Source organism: Cetorhinus maximus, chromosome 18, assembly GCF_964194155.1.
Source record: "Cetorhinus maximus chromosome 18, sCetMax3.hap1.1, whole genome shotgun sequence".
Taxonomy (NCBI): Eukaryota; Metazoa; Chordata; class Chondrichthyes; order Lamniformes; family Cetorhinidae; genus Cetorhinus; species Cetorhinus maximus.
Genome location: NC_135896.1, coordinates 80,142,800 through 80,158,782, shown reverse-complemented (window position 1 = coordinate 80,158,782; position 15,983 = coordinate 80,142,800). Strand labels below are relative to the sequence as shown.

Here is a 15,983-nt window from a genome sequence, read left to right as displayed (position 1 = left end):
ATATGTCTGCGTTTCATTATAAGGCCAGCCTGCTGGAACCTTCCCCCAACGCTGGATCGTCCATCCACGTTGGCAGGAAAACATGCTGGTGCAGAACAAGTGTGACGTGCAGAAGCTGAGACTTACCACCAGGGCCTTGCTCACATCGCGGACATCCGAGGAGCAGAAAATACTGGAGCCTGACACCAAGGGAACCTGTTAGGAAATAGAGATAGTTTAACTGAGTTATATTTGTATTTGTGAGTGTTAGGAATGAGTTTAGCTTTAATGTTTACGTTTGATTTGTATTTCCGAATTTGTGTTAAGAAAGGTCAAATTGAGTTTTAGTTTTCCTTTAAATTTCTAATGAGAGTTTTATGACTGATAAGCTAAGTTAAGCAAACAAGAGTAGAAAAAACAGTGCTGTTGCATAGCAAGAGGGGTCCAGAGAGGCAGTCCCCTCCCACAGACACACACAGAAGGAAAACAGCAGTTTGATTTTGTTTGAGTTCAGTTGGTTTTGAAAGTAGCTGCCAGGCATGACTGGAGGAAAGGGGACAGATAGCAAGTCCCAAGCTAAAGAAAAACCCTGAAATCCAGGGGAGTGGAACTGGAAAAAGTCCCAAGAAGACCTTCCAGTCAAAGCAAGGCCAGGATCCTGGAAAAGGTCCTGTTAACAAAATTAAGAGTGAGGGGCAGAGAGAAAGGCTCCAAGCATAAGATTTAAAGAGACAAAAGCTGCAGAAAGTAGATTTAAAGCAAGAACAGTCTGTAAGAGGCAAGAAGGTCCAAAGAGACAACTGAAGATCTGTAACTCTTAGCTACGGGCATGTGAAGCAGTGGTACTGTTGACAGCTGAGTCGGTGAGAGAGAGTGCATGGAAGAAAGCTGGAATGCATGTGGTGACCCAGGGGAGAGGAACATCGGAGGGAGAGTTCGAAACCCTGGAGGTGAACCCTTGCGGATGGAGTCTGAGAGACTAGAGCAAGAAGTAAGGGTGCCTGAAGGAGTCAGGAAGGGGGAAGGAGTAAGGGCAGAGAAAGGGGGAAGGACTAATCGGGGCGGGAAGTCTGGGGTGGGGGGCGGTTCCCCTGGGGGAAGGAGTTCAAGGGGGGAAGGAGTTGGAGGGGGGAGAAGATTCCTAAGTGAGTTCTTGGAGAGTGGAGATTGGAAACCCTCGTGTGAAAGATGGAGTGCAGCGAGACCAGTTGGCTCACAGTGTGACAAGCATCTGGGGGGAGTTGAGGAGAGATCCATAGCATCTGGTTGAGATGGCACTTGTCACTTGGTTTCAGAGTGTGGTGTATCTGATCATAGGTTGCCTACTGGTTTACATGGACTATGTACTTACTGTGAACATTAAAGTATAAAATAGCTTTTGTAACTTGTGTTATCCTTACAAATCTGTATATATCTATAAAGGTATAGTTGAGGGTGAAGGACTATTGTAATATAGTTCATCTTGTTTAATAAATGTTTTAAGCTTTTGTTAAGAGTTTATTAGCTGACTCCGGTGACTTTATTCAATAGCCCCTCTCCACGTTTCTAAACAAACAAGTAAAAGTTAGGATCTATCAAGCTGGATTCCACCCTGGGATCAGGTTTGTCCAGTGGTAACCTCATCTGGGGATCATAACAGATCCTGGGGAATGTCCATGGCATGCTGGGTGGATTCTCATGGACATGGCTCCACTGCAAAGCAGCGCACACAAGTTGGAAAGTCACCGTTGAGGGTCTGCTCACAACGGATGATGGTCGAGGGGGTGGAGAGGAAGGTCCAGCTGTGTTTGGGAGAGGAAGATGTACTGGGTGGGTGGGAGAGGAAGGTTTAGGACCGACTGGGAGAGGAAGAGGTGTTTGGGGGGTGAGGTAGGAGGTGGGGAACAAAGGTATCGGGAGGGATAAGGTAGGCCCGGGGAACGAAGGTGTCAGGTGGTGAGGTTGGGAGAGGGGGAACGAAGATGTCAGGGTGTGAGGTTTGGTGGGGGGAGCAAAGGTGTCCGGGGGGGGTGGTGAGTTGTGATGGGGGGTGCGAATGTGTCAGCGGGAGGTTAGGAAGGGGGAGAGACTACAAGGAGGAGGGGGAAACTGGGGAGGTAGGTGTAAGGGGGTGGAAGGTGTAAGGGAAGGATTTTGGAAGGGGGAAGGAGTGTGGAGAGGGGAAGGATCCAGTGGGAGAAAGGAGTCCAGAGGTGGTGAGGAAGGAGTCAGGGGGGTGAGTAGGAGTCCAGAGGGAGAAAGGAGTCCAGTGGGGAGGAAGGAGTGCAGAGAAGGGAACGAGTAAGGGTAGAGGAAGAAGTAAGCGTGGAGGAAGGAGTCGAGAAGGGGGAAGGAGTAAGGCTGGATGAAGAAGTAAGGCTAGAGCAAGAAGTAAGGGTGCCTGAAGGAGTTAGGAAGGGGAAAGGAGTAAGGGTGGAGGAAGGGGGAAGGACTAATGGGGGGTGCGGAAGTCTGGGGGGAAGCGGATCCCGTGGGGGAAGGGGTTTCAAGTGGGGAAGGAGTTCAAGGGGGAAGGAGTCAGAGCGGGGGATGTCCAGGTGAACGTGCAAGAGAGGGCTCTGATGATTCCATGACTGCCTCCTGGGGATCAAACTGAGCGTGGGAATGGTATAAGAGAATGGTGAGAATGACTGAGGGCAGAGAGAGGTGGTAGGGTGGGAGGGTGAGGGCTTGATGGTATCAGTAGAAGGGATGGTGAGGGTGGTTTGTGGGGACTCGGAGGCAGACATGGACCCTGGGGGTGGAGAGGAGGAGGTCAGCGAGGTTAGTGTGGATGGGGATGGAATTTTCGGGAAGGAAGGTAATGTGCACGTTCACCTGGACATCCACAAAAGAGAAGAGTTGTGGCTGGTAGGTCATGGAGGGGAGGTGGAAGGTGATGCCAGGGGGTCAACAGTGATGGGGGAAAGGAAATAGGTGACTGGGGGAGGAGAGAGGATGGGGGAATGAAAGAAAAACTGTAGCACTACCATGTTGGCTAAATCGATAGTGAAACAAGAGTCCTTGTGGGCGAGATCTGGTGCCGCATGGGAGTGTTATCAGTGGGTGCGGAGATGCAGGTCAGCTCAGATGGTCAACTGAAAGCAAACCCCAGCAGGCAGCATTGAAAATGCTCAAGACATTGAGGTGAGTGTGATCCTGGAAGGATCCACATGTGTGGGAGAGTGTTTGCATGAGGCTCCGAAAAGCCCTGCCACACATACACACTTCTCCCTCCAGAATCACTCATGGGCCAGCTGTGTGCTGCTGAACTGCTAGTGGGGGGGACTCACAAAGCCTGTCAATGAAGCTAAAAATTCATTATTCAGTGAACGTGAAAATTTTTCCAGATTGTAAAGTGACAAAATGTGTTCACCCATGCAACCAACTGTGATCAGCATTTCTTAACTTCTGAACACCTAAGACTTCTAGGTGCTGCCCTGACATCCACAGCAGGGGTGGTGACAGCCTGTGCAATAGTTGGCACTGTTGCCTCTGATGCTTTCAGCATGGGTCCTCTGGAGAGCAGAGGCCTTGCTTTGGCTGTCCTCCTGTGGGCCAGCTGCTCCCTCTGTGGCGACAGAGGACAAGGTTGAAGGGGTCACAGGCAAAGTGGACTTGGAGGGAGTGGACAGCCTCTGAAATTCCTGAGTGGATGACCCAGGGGTGTCCAGCTGCCACTTCTCCTCCCTTCGGATGCCTGAGGGTTCCGGCCTGACTACTTGAGGGAAAGGAGCACCTGGGAGGATGTCGAGGTGCCCTGTTTCTCTCTCACATTGCCACTTCAAGAAATCACCCATGGCTACCGCAATGGAGTGCAGGTCAGCACACATCTCCGCGTTCTGCTGGACCAGGGTCTCCATGACGGCCACCATCCTCCCCATGGAGACTTCCATGTGCACACATGAGGGCACCACTTCACGAGAGGGCAGGCAGACGCACTCCTCCGACTCACGGGCCACTCTGTTAAGGGCTTCCAACAGCTCTGCGTGATTTCCCCCGCCTTCTGCTGACTCTCCAGGATGAGTTGGAAGGCCAAATCCAGAGGTTTGTCATCTGACTTGGATCTGACAGGTGCCTTTTCCCCAGAAGTCCTCCGAGTGCCGGGGAGCTCGCTGAACCTGCCTCATCCTGTTGCGGACACGTGTCCATGTGGTGACCACCAGATTGTGAACCCAAGCTTGCTCTAGATCTAGGTCCCACCAAGGTGTGTGTCTCTGTACTGGTGGAGGGTGTGGGTAAGCAGTGTGATGGGTCTTCCAGGCTATTTATTTCCAGCTCTTCAATGGAGGAGGTGTCTTCTTGGCGAGGTGAGGACCTGGATGCAGCTGAGGGACTGGCTGGCTGAGGGTGTCAGTCGCTTGACCGAGCTCCCTGTGAACCAAAGTAGGGATAATTAGTGTATGGCAGCAGAGTCAAAAGCAGGAGAGAGAGCACTCACATTTACATTGAGAGAGGGATGATGTGTAACAAAAACAGAATTACCTGGAAAAACTCAGCAGGCCTGGCAGCATCGGCGGAGAAGAAAAGAGTTGACGTTTCGAGTCCTCATGACCCTTCAGCAGAACTGAGTATAGTTAGGAGAGGGGTGAAACATAAGCTGGTTTAAGGTGGTGGTGGTGGTGGTGGGGGGGGGGGGGGGTGGAGGTGGGGGTCGGTGGGGGGAGAGAAGTTGGGGGTGGGTGTGGTTGTAAGGACAAGCAAGCAGTGATAGGAACAGATGATCAAAAGATGTCACAGACAAAAGGAACAAAGGGGTGTTGAAGGCGGTGATATTATCTAAGAAAATGTGCTAATTAAGAATGGATGGCAGGACACCCAAGGTACAGGTCTAGTGGGGGTGGGGTGGAAACGCTGACAAGGTATTACAGTTGTACATTTAAAAATAATGGAAATAGGTGGGAAAGAAAAATCTATATAAATTATTGAAAAAAACAAAAGGGAGGGGGAAGAAACGGGGTGGGGATGGAGGGAGGGAGTTTAAGATCTAAAGTTGTTGAATTCAATATTCAGCCCGGAAGGCTGTAAAGTGCCTAGTCGGAAGATGAGGTGCTGTTCCTCCAGTTTGCGTTGGGCTTCACTGGAACAATGCAGCAAGCCAAGGACAGACATGTGGGCAAGAGAGCAGGGTGGAGTGTTAAAATGGCAAGCGACAGGGAGGTTTGGGTCTTTCTTGCGGACAGACCGCAGGTGTTCTGCAAAGCGGTCGCCCAGTTTGCGTTTAGTCTCTCCAATGTTGAGGAGACCGCATTGGGAGCAACGAATACAGTAGACTAAGTTAGGGGAAATGCAAGTGAAATGCTGCTTCACTTGAAAGGAGTGTTTGGGCCCTTGGACAGTGAGGAGAGAGGAAGTGAAGGGGCAGGTGTTGCATCTTCTGCGTGGGCATGGGGAGGTGCCATAGGTGGGGGTTGAGGAGTAGGGGGTGATGGAGGAGTGGACCAGGGTGTCCCAGAGGGAGTGATCCCTACGGAATACCGCCGGGGGGGGTGAAGGGAAGATGTGTTTGGTGGTGGCATCATGCTGGAGTTGGCGGAAATGGCGGAGGATGATCCTTTGAATGCGGAGGCTGGTGGGGTGATAAGTGAGGACAAGGGGGACCCTATCACGTTTCTGGGAGGGAGGAGAAGGCATGAGCAGGCTTCTCCTGCATGAAAACAGATGGAGACAGTGTGAGCAGGACACATGGCACTGCATGGAATGTTTGTGTAGTGAGCGGAGCCATGGATGGGATGAGGACATGAGCTCCAGAGGATATGAGCCTGAAGAAGATGTGACGGTGTGTGTGAGAGTTAGTGGTGTTGTCCCTTGAGGTGTGAGATCCCATGTGTGACGGGTTTGTGAATATGTGAGTTAAGAGTGATGAGAAGAGTGACTTACCCTGGAAGAATAGATGAGAGCATTCATCCTGTTGTGGCACTGGGTGGCTGTCTTCTTTTGCAGGGCATTGACGCTGACCACCACTGCCACTGTCTCCCAAGCCAGATTGGTGATATTGCTGCCCATCCTGTGGCCAGAGCGGTGGCAGAGGACATCACAGTGGGCCTCCACTGCATCCAAAAGACGCTCGAGGGACGCGTAATTAAACCGGGGGGATGCTGCAGTCCTCTTGCCTTTCGGGGCCATGTCTTCTTTGCAGCAGTCATGGGCTGGAAGCACTGAGAGTTGTGCATATGGCTGCACTTCAAATATGGCGCCTGGCGTGATGAAGGAGCGAGGTGATGGCGTGACGGGCGAATGTCAGCCTGCCCGCCATCGAAATGGTGTGTTTCCCAGGAATGCATAATTATCGCAGTGGGATCGGGACGATATGGCATGAGAAGGCGTCACTGCGGCCATCAGATAAAATGTTTTTCCCGCCTGCTACCACATTTCATGCAAATCTAGGACGCTTCCGCCCCATCTCTCAGAACTATCTCAAGCGATGCATGTACAATGAATGAAAATGCCCTCCAAATTTGCAGGCAGCACAAAAATGAATGACTAGTTCATCAGTGCTGATCAGGACACAAGGAGGACGGCCTGCTCTTCTTCAAACATGGGTGTGAGATTGCATCCACCTCAGAGCATCTCCTCAGTACAGCATACTGTGTCCACCTGGATCATATGCTCAGATCTTGGCATATGGCTTGATCTCACAATCTTCTGACTAAGGTAAGTGTGCTGCCAACTGCGTCAAATTGACACAGCTCACCATATCTACAATAACTAAATAAGGTCAGAAATAGCCTGACATTTTCCACTTCCTCCCATTCTTTCTCTTTGCACAGGAAATGGATTTAGGAGACAAATTACAGTCCAATGCTAAAGCCAAGTAACAACTATTCAAAATGAACCTTAGTAGTGAGTTATGGCAAACTATTTGATTGTGCAGGGCAACATAGCCAAGCACAGTCTTCAGCCAACTTTCATTTTTTCTAGCCAAAGCCATTGGATAGCAATCAGAAGATTGATTTCTTCCCTTTCTTGAGTACTGAAACCAATTGCAGCACCCTTGTTTCCAGATCAGGCAACTCAAGACTGACTGAAGATTGGACCTGGTACATTCCTGGCTCTGTTTTACGTTGGGTGGCAAATATACCACTTGAGTTCCTGGGGGAAATTCATCCAGTCATTTTTCCAAATCCAAAAAAGCATTTTCTGCCGAACTATTGCAGAATTTCATTCCGATTGTACAGGTATATTGCCATCACTCTCTCTCTGTATATTGACTGCCAGATACTTGTGAAGTTATCTAAACGTGGATGATGAGAGGCAACAAATAGGTCAGATCAGTGGCCTTTAACCTCTGGGCCAGTTGTCAGACCAGACTGATGGACTGGGTGCCTACTCTGACTGTCGGCAGTTGATTGGGGCAGCCATTATCCCTTTTCCTCATGTCCATAAGTACAGAGCACAAGACAGTCCATTGTTCAAGGCTAATTTGTCTTTTTAATTTAGTTTGTCTTTTGGGTGATAGATTAAACCAAGGCAGTCTCAGATGGATGTACACTATCCAAAGAAAAGCAGGGGAGTTCTCTTGGTGTCCCAGTCAGCAGGTCTTTCAAACAACATCTAAAACAGATGATCTGATCATTAATTTCCTTGCTGTTTGTGGGAGCTTGCAACAGTGACTACATTTCAAAAATACTTCATTGATTACAAAGCACTTTGGCCATCCTGAAGTCTTGAAAGGCGCTATGTAAAGTTTGTTCTTTCTAATTTAGAGATATCACAAGCATGGCCAATGTGGCCAATGGTTATGCTAAAGTATTGCAGTAATAGCCCATAAGTTTGGCAACGCTCACTTAGAATCAAAAGGGAAAAAGGCGCAGTGTGCCAAGCCTGTTCTGAGTTTGGTATTTATTTTGCTGAATGCCTTTAAGTCAGTTCTTGTGTATTGCATATGGCTCAACTTAGAGCTTGCATGTTTTTAATTTTGACTTTTACGCTGAATATTTATTTTCTTGTCTTCTCTGACAGCCAGATTATTTGTTTTCCCCAACCACTGTCCTGAAATGTCAGAAAGGAAACTGCTTTGATTTCAGCAACCTGCTCTGCTCGTTACTGATCGGCACGGGGTATGATGCATATTGTGTCAGTGGATATGCCATCAAAGAAATTTGTCTGGTGGATGAAACAAGGGAGATCTGTCCTCTAGTAAAAGAAAGTGACCAAGTAAGGAGCAAATTTTTGCACAACTAAATAACCCGACCACTGGCCATGTTGTTAGTATGGAAACAGTAAAATGTTACAGTGGGCCAGCAAGCAGGTGGTACTGTGCTCTTCTGAGGTTGGGGCATGTTTTTGCAACAGTGTGGACACAGCTTTCCCCTGTACCTAACCCTTGTTGGGTACCTCACCAGGGAGTGTTTAATGGGACAGTGTAAATAGCTTATGTAGTGCCCAAACTCTGGGGTGAGGAGGAGGGGGGATACTACATGCGTTGCAAAAGTGTAACTATAGCTTTACATTGTGCTAACCCACATTATAGCCACCTTTGGAGTATTTGATGGGACAATGTACAGAGAGCTGTACTGTATTACTAACCTACAATGGGCTTCATTCTACCTAATCTGTGCTGAATCTACACTGGGAGTTTTAGAATATAAGAACATAAGAACTAGGGGCAGGAGTAGGCAATTCAGCCCCTCGAGCCTGCCCCGCCATTCATTACGATCATGGTTGATCTCATTTCAGCCTTAACTCCAATTTCCCACCCTCTCCCCGTAACCTTTCAACCCATTACTAATTAAAAATCTGCCTATCTCCTCCTCAAATTTATTCAGTGTCCCAGCATCCACTGCACTCTGAGGTAATGAATTCCACAGATTCACGACCCCTTGAGAAAAGTAATTCCTCCTCATCTCTGATTTAAATCTACCACCCCTTAGCCTAAAACTATGGCCTCTCGTAAAGAATGCCCCAGAAGGGGAAACACCCGCTCCACGTCTACTTTGTCTATCCCCTTTAGCATCTTATATAGCTCAATTAGATCTCCTCTCATCCTTCTAAACTCTAGCGAGCATAGACCTAAACTGCTCAATCTCTCCTCATAAGACAAGCCCCGCATCTCTGGAATCAATCTAGTGAACCTCCTCTGAATTGCCTCCAGTGCAACTACATCCTTCCTCAAGTAAGGGGACCAAAACTGTGCACAGTACTCCAAGTGCGGTCTCACCAATGCCTTGTACAGTTGCAACAACACTTCCCTATTTTTATACTCTATTCCTTTAGCAATAAATGCCAAAATTCCATCTACCTTCCTTATTACCTGCTGTACCTGCATTCTAGCTTTCAGCGATTCATGCACAAGGATACCCAGATCCCTCTGCACTGAAGCATTCTGAAGTTTCTCTCCATTTAAATAATAAGTTGCCTTTTTATTCTTCCGACCAAAATGGATAACCTCACACTTATCCACATTAAACTCCATCTGCCAAATTTTGGCCCATTCACCTAACCTGCCCATATCCATTTGTAAATTTCTTATTTCATAGTTGCAACTTACTTTCCCACCTATTTTGGTGTCATCTGCAAATTTAGCTATAGTACCTTCTATCCCTGAATCCAAGTCATTAATATAGATTGTAAATAGTTGGGGCCCAAGGTCTGAACCCTGTGGCACCCCACTAGTTACAGCTTGCCATCCAGAAAAAGACCCATTTATCCCGACTCTCTGCTTTCTGTTGGTTAGCCAATCCTCTATCCAAGCTAATATATTACCCGTAACTCCGCGTGATCTTATCTTGTGTATTAATCTTTCGTGAGGCACCTTATCAAAGGCCTTCTGGAAATCCAGATATACTACATCTACAGAATCCCCACTATCCACTTTGCTTGTCACATCCTCAAAGAACTCTAGCAAATTCGTCAAATACAATTTACTCTTCATAAAACCATGCTGACTCTGATGGATTGCATTTTGACTTTCCAAATGCCCCATTACTACTTCCTTAATAATGGATTCCAACAATTTCCCAATGACAAACGTTAAACTAACTGGTCTATAGTTTCCTACTTTCTGTCTCCCCCTCCCCTTTTTGAATAAGGGCGTTATATTAGCATTTTTCCAATCCACTGGAGCCTTTCAAGAATCCAAGGAATTTTGGAATATTATAGCCAATGCATCCACTTTCTCCACTGCCACTTCCTTTAAGACCCTGGAGTGTAGGCCATCAGGTCCTGGGGACTTGTCACCTTTTAATCCTAATAGTTTGCTCAGTACTTTTTCTCTAGTGATGGTGATTGTTCTAAGTTCCTCCTTTTCTATATCCTCTGCAATACCTGTTACTATTGGGGTGATACTAGTGTCCTCCACTGTGAAAACTGAGGCAAAATATTGATTAAGTGTCTCTGCCATTTCTGCGTTCCCCACTATTAACTCCCCAGTCTCATCCTCCAAGGGACCAACATTCACTTTAACTACTCTCTTTCCTTTTATACACTTGTAGAAGCTTTTGCTATCAGTTTTTACATTTTACGCTAGTTTTCTTTCATAATTTACCTTTGTTGTTTTTCTTATTTTTTTAGTAACCCTTTGTTGATCTTTAAAAGTTTCCCAATCTTCCAGCCTGCCACTGACCTTTGCAATTTGGTATGCCTTAGTTTTTGCCTTTATGTTATCTTTAACTTCCTTGCTTAACCATGGATGCTTTTCCCCCCTCTTACCATCTTTCTTCCTCTTTGGAATATATTTTACTTGGGAGGAATTGAATATCTCCTTAAATATCTGCCACTGTTCATCAACTGTCCTACCTTGTAGTCCTCCTGCCCAGTCGACTAGGGCCATATCTGCCCTCATACCTATGTAGTTACCTTTGTTTAACTCCAGAACACTAGTGTGGGACTCAAGTTTCTCGCTCTCAAACTGAACTTGAAATTCTAGCATGCTATGATCACTCTTCCCTAGTGGATCCTTTACTATGAGATCATTAATTAATCCCATCTCATTACACAAAACCAAACCCAGAATAGCCTGCTCCCTGGTTGGTTCCACAACATATTTCTCCAAGAAATAATCTCTAATACACTCTATGAACTCTCCCTCGAGGCAACCCTTGCCAATTTGATTAGCCCAGTCTGTATGCATATTAAAATCACCCATGATTATTGCCATGCCTTCCTTACATGCTCCCAGTAATTCCTGGTTTATACTATTTTTGATGGTATGTTGTAGATGGAGGTTTATATATAATCTGTGCTGAACCTGCCTGGATGTGATTGATGGAACAGTATAGAGGGAACTTTGCTCTGTAACTAACCTATGCTGTATCTCTCCTGGGAGTATTTGATAGGGCAGTGCGGAGAGAACTTTATTACATATATATGTCCAGTATCCGGCCAGGAAGTGTTTGATGGTTCAGTATAGTGGGTTCTTTATTCAATATATAACCCTGCTGTTTGATGTTTAATGGTAGAGTTCAGAGGGGACTTTATTCTGTATCTAACCTATGTGCTACATGTACTAGGAGCATTTTCTCTTGACCCCACTTTGATGTTTCTGTATGAAGGCAAGCTTTTTGCTGGTTGTCACTTGCATTGTTGTTACATTGCCCACTTTGTTGCTAGAGCACAAATATATTTTTAATGCCACATAATTGCCTTGCAAGTGAGGACCAGCTGGCATCCTGGGGCCTTAAGGGTTCTGCAGCTCTTTAAACATTCCAAAAGGTCCTTTTTTAAACTATGCCTGGTGATTTGGTACATTCACCATACCTGGGAATATTGCGCAGGAAGTATGTTCAAATTATTCATTTGAAATGGGCTCACAACACTACCAAAGGTTAGCTAAGAAATTGCAGGTAAGATGTATGCTGCAATCTGACACTGTGTGTCAGAGCGTCATCATCTATGTGCCACGCCGAGTGGTGTAGGCAATCATGGTCTTCCAAACTTTCTGATCATAGCAACGGTGGATGATCTCACCATTGGAGTTCTGGCTCCACCTGGAGTTCATGGACATCAAGCCAGATGTTGACATGAGCGGTGCCAACCCCATTCATGCTGTTGTCTTGAAAAGAACTGTTTGCACTGACCATATTTGATGACTGAAAAGGGAATCATGAGGTGGTTTCCAGTTGTCTTACTTACATATGTTTGAAGGGAACACTGACCCCCTTCCCAGAGGATCCTCCGCCTGGAACCAGCCAGCTGTTATCTCCCAAGACCATAGCTCCCCTGCCTTCAGCGCCTTAGCATCAGCCGGATCCACTGTTGGCCATCACTCATATCCCTGAGCATGGCACCCTTCCTGGTACTACCAGCCAGGTGAGCAGAGTGGTTAAAAGCATATATTTGGATATCTGTCTTCACACATCTCCTGGTACATTATCAAAGATCAGCATTGAGATGTAAACAATTTTTTTTTCAAAGAAAACATTTTCAAACTATTTTCTTTCTTCACTCGTGTGTTTCGACAAACAATTATTTTATTTAATAATTAATTAAAATGATTAATTAATCATTCCTTTAGCGGCTCAAATTCCACACAGCAATCTTAAGTATAAAGTATTATTTGGAGACAGGCATTTCTGTCATCTACCACAGTTTACAATGATAAGGACACAGAGTTTACCTCTTGAAATATTTGCCTATACATTAAAAGCCAAAAATTCTACAGAAGATCCACTCAAACAATTTCACGTGATTTGACTGAAAGGAAATGTTCCTATGGTCTTTCGTCCCTCTTTTCCTGATAACATTGATTCCCTTTTTGGGGTCTGGGCCATAAGACATTGTACCCCTATAGTACCTTGCCCAAGTAGCCATGTGAGCTTGGCTGGGAAATGCCATCAGGCAATTCAACCATGGGGGCTGCTAGCCAAGCATGATGCTGTTCTCAACATTGTCCATGCACTTATGGCTCCAGCAGGCTTGCTGTGTAGTGATCAGGGGTGGGAACCTGTGCTCCCTTTCTGTTCCACAGCCAATTATAGCATAACATCAGAAAATGCTGGAAAACACTCAGCAGATCAGGCAGCATTTGTGGAGAGAGAGAAACAGACAATGGGCTGCATTTTATGGCACACCATGGATGGGTTTTCACTTGGGGGAATGGAGGCTTGTAAACTATGTCAGGTGGTTAGACCACCGCCGTCCTGCTCACCCCTGACCCAATCCCCATAATGGGGGAGTGTTTAAGGTGCCAACTAAGTTGCCTGCTCTTAGGCCCATTGAGGCCCTTAAGTGACCCATTATTGTCCACTTAAGGCCCTCAAACTGCCTCCATTGCCATAAAATGCTGGACAGTGGCAGGCGGATGAGAGTGAGAACTCCATTTATTTAACACAGCTGGTTAAAAGGTAGAAGGAAAAAGGGGTACGTCCTTTGGGGTGTGCCCTGTACGCATCAGGGGCACTCCCTCCAAGGTGTTACCCATCTTTATGCCTCCCCACCCAGTCACCAAAACCCACCGCCCCACTCCACTTGCCCCCTTCCCTAGGGTGCCCAATCACTTTCTGCCTTAAAAGCTTGGGACTTACCTCACTCTGGTCACCATCGTGGAGATGCTTGCAGTCCCTGCAGTGCCCACAAGTGTGCTCTGGCGCTGCTGGGAATGCTGGAGCTGCCAGCCTATCAGATTGTCTGGCAGCTCTTGAGGGCTGGACTTCCTCCCACTGAGGGCTGGAAATCTGACCCTCACCTCTTTGAGGCTGTCCGGAGCACGTTATGGCTGTGGGGTGGCCTCATTTAAAGTGAGTCAGTTCGGCCCTGACTAAATTTAGCCCAATGTTTCAGCACTTTACAATCTTCCAGACTCAAACATTTTATTCAACAATTTCCGATCATAACCACTTTTTCAGATGGTAGGTACTAATACTGATCATTTGCATCGCCTCCCAATCCAAGTTTTGTTTCTTTACTTGTCCCATTACAACCCACTTTTGCCTTGTGCCATCATCCATTTTGTCATTTAAGCTCTCCCGCCTTCCGCCCTATCACAGACCTTTCCCTTTTTCTTTCCCCCTCTCCCTTTCCCTGCCTCTATACTTGCTTAAAACCTGTTACCATCTCTAACTTTTTCCAGCTCTGATGATAGGTCACCAACCTGAAACATTAATTGTTTCTCTCCCTATTGTTGCTACCTGACCTGCTGAGTGTTTCCATCATTTTCTGTTTTTATTTCAAATTTCTAGTGTCTACCATAGCTTGCAACCACTGCAGCATTTAACTGCTGTTCTAGTTGTGATCAGCTAACTTAAGATGTCAGAATTGAGACATTACTGGTTGGTATGATTTAGGGATGGAACTTTTCAACACTGAACCATCGGAGGAATCACTTTTCTCTCCTTCATCATCCTGTGTTCCTGAGGGCTTTGACTCCTTGGCTGATACTCTTTCATGAGCACTGGGCCCCTCTGCACTGTCAGTGAATGTCAGCAGTCTAATCTCTTCATTGGGAACATCACCACTGACCCTATCCCTTTTGTTAGCTGCACTGGAAATAAAGTGCTGACATCATTAAAAGTGATCATGAATCTGTCAGATTGTCTCAGAAACCCAGCTGGTTCACCAATGGCCTTCTGGGAAGGAAACCTGCCACCCTTACTTGGTTTGGCCTATATGTGACTCCATATCCACAGCAATGTGGTTGCCTCTTAACTGCCCACTGAAGTGACCCAACAAATCATTGAGTTGTATCTAACAACCTAAACATTCATTTCCTCCACCGCCAGCACGCTGTGGCTCCAGTACACATTATCTATCAGATGCCCTGCAGCAACTCACCAAGGCTCTTTGACAGGGCACCTGAAACCTGCAACCTCCACCATCTAGAAGGCCAAAGACAGAAGGTGAACCATCTCCTCCAACTTTCTCTCCAAGTCACTCAAAATCCTGACTTGGACCATATTGCCATTACTTCATCATAGCTTGGTCAAAATCCTGAAACTCCCTCACTAACAGCGCCGTGGGAGCATCTTCACCAGATGGGCCACAAAGGCTCAAGAAGAAGGTCAACCACCACCTTCTAAAAGGCAACTAGAGATGGGCACTAAATGCCAACATTGTCAGTAACACTTAGATTCTGTGAATGAGTAAAAATAGAAGTCTTATAGTTGTGTGGATCAATGCACTCACTAGTGTGATAATGAGTCCTATAGATCAGGGAAATGTTAGACTCACTCCCTAGCTCTATGATAATGTCAGCTGCAGGAAAGGTTGGTGTGCTACAATTTGCTTCAACATCTCTTCACTCAAGAGGGGCCAAACAAGCACAGACACTGTTCCCTATCTGAAAATCTTTCCTGCAAATTGTGCATGGTAGACATGGGCAAGAACAGGACTGGGTTCACCTGTGATGCCTCATGTGGCATATAACTTGCCAACATTATTGGTTCAGTTGGATGAGAGACTGGAGCATTGTGTACATCCATGAGCCATCAGCCAACATGAACCAGGAGAGGTAATCACTAACAAAATCATTAAATACATTTTACAGTCAGCACGTTATAATTGGCACTTTAGTTTGAACACACTTTTAACATTTTTTCTTAAGGATAAAAAAGAACAAGAAAAACCACCTGTGAAGAGATACGCAGTGAAACCGGTCCGAGAGTTAAGGAGCAAATTTGAATTGACCCTAGAAGCTCGCAAGCTGGCAAAGGAGAAAGCAGCAGAGGAAAGGGAGCAGAAAGAACATGAGCATTTGGCAGATGTGAGTCCCATCAGCTAATTTTCATGTGCGTGCGTGTGTGGTCCTTTATAAAGACATCCCAGACCAGGGATAGCACTGTTAGAACATAAGAACGTAAGTCATAGGAGCAGGAGTGGATTATACAGTCCATCGAGTCTACTCCCCCATTCAATACGATCATGGCTGAATCTTTGGCTTCAATTTCACTTTCCCACTCTCTCCCCTAATCCACTGATTCCCTGAGAGTCCAAAAATCTGTTTATCTTAGCCTTAATTATATTCAACAGTGGAGCATCCACAGACCTATGGAATACAGGATTCCAAAGATTCATGACCTTTAAAGTGAAAATAATTCTCATCTCAGTACTAAATGATCAGCCCCTTATCCTGAAATTGTGCCCTTATGTTC

General features: G+C 46.3%; 1 protein-coding gene across 1 annotated transcript in view; it reads left to right on the top strand.

Annotated features, from left to right (window-relative positions):
• ccdc135 (coiled-coil domain containing 135) overlaps window positions 1–15,983 on the top strand; it is a 122,723-nt gene that overhangs the window by 23,575 nt on the left and 83,165 nt on the right. The window contains exons 5-6 of the mRNA XM_078563386.1: window positions 7,921–8,115; window positions 15,437–15,595. Of these exons, the coding sequence (XP_078419512.1) occupies window positions 7,921–8,115; window positions 15,437–15,595 (354 nt within the window). The remainder of the gene's footprint in view (window positions 1–7,920; window positions 8,116–15,436; window positions 15,596–15,983) is intronic.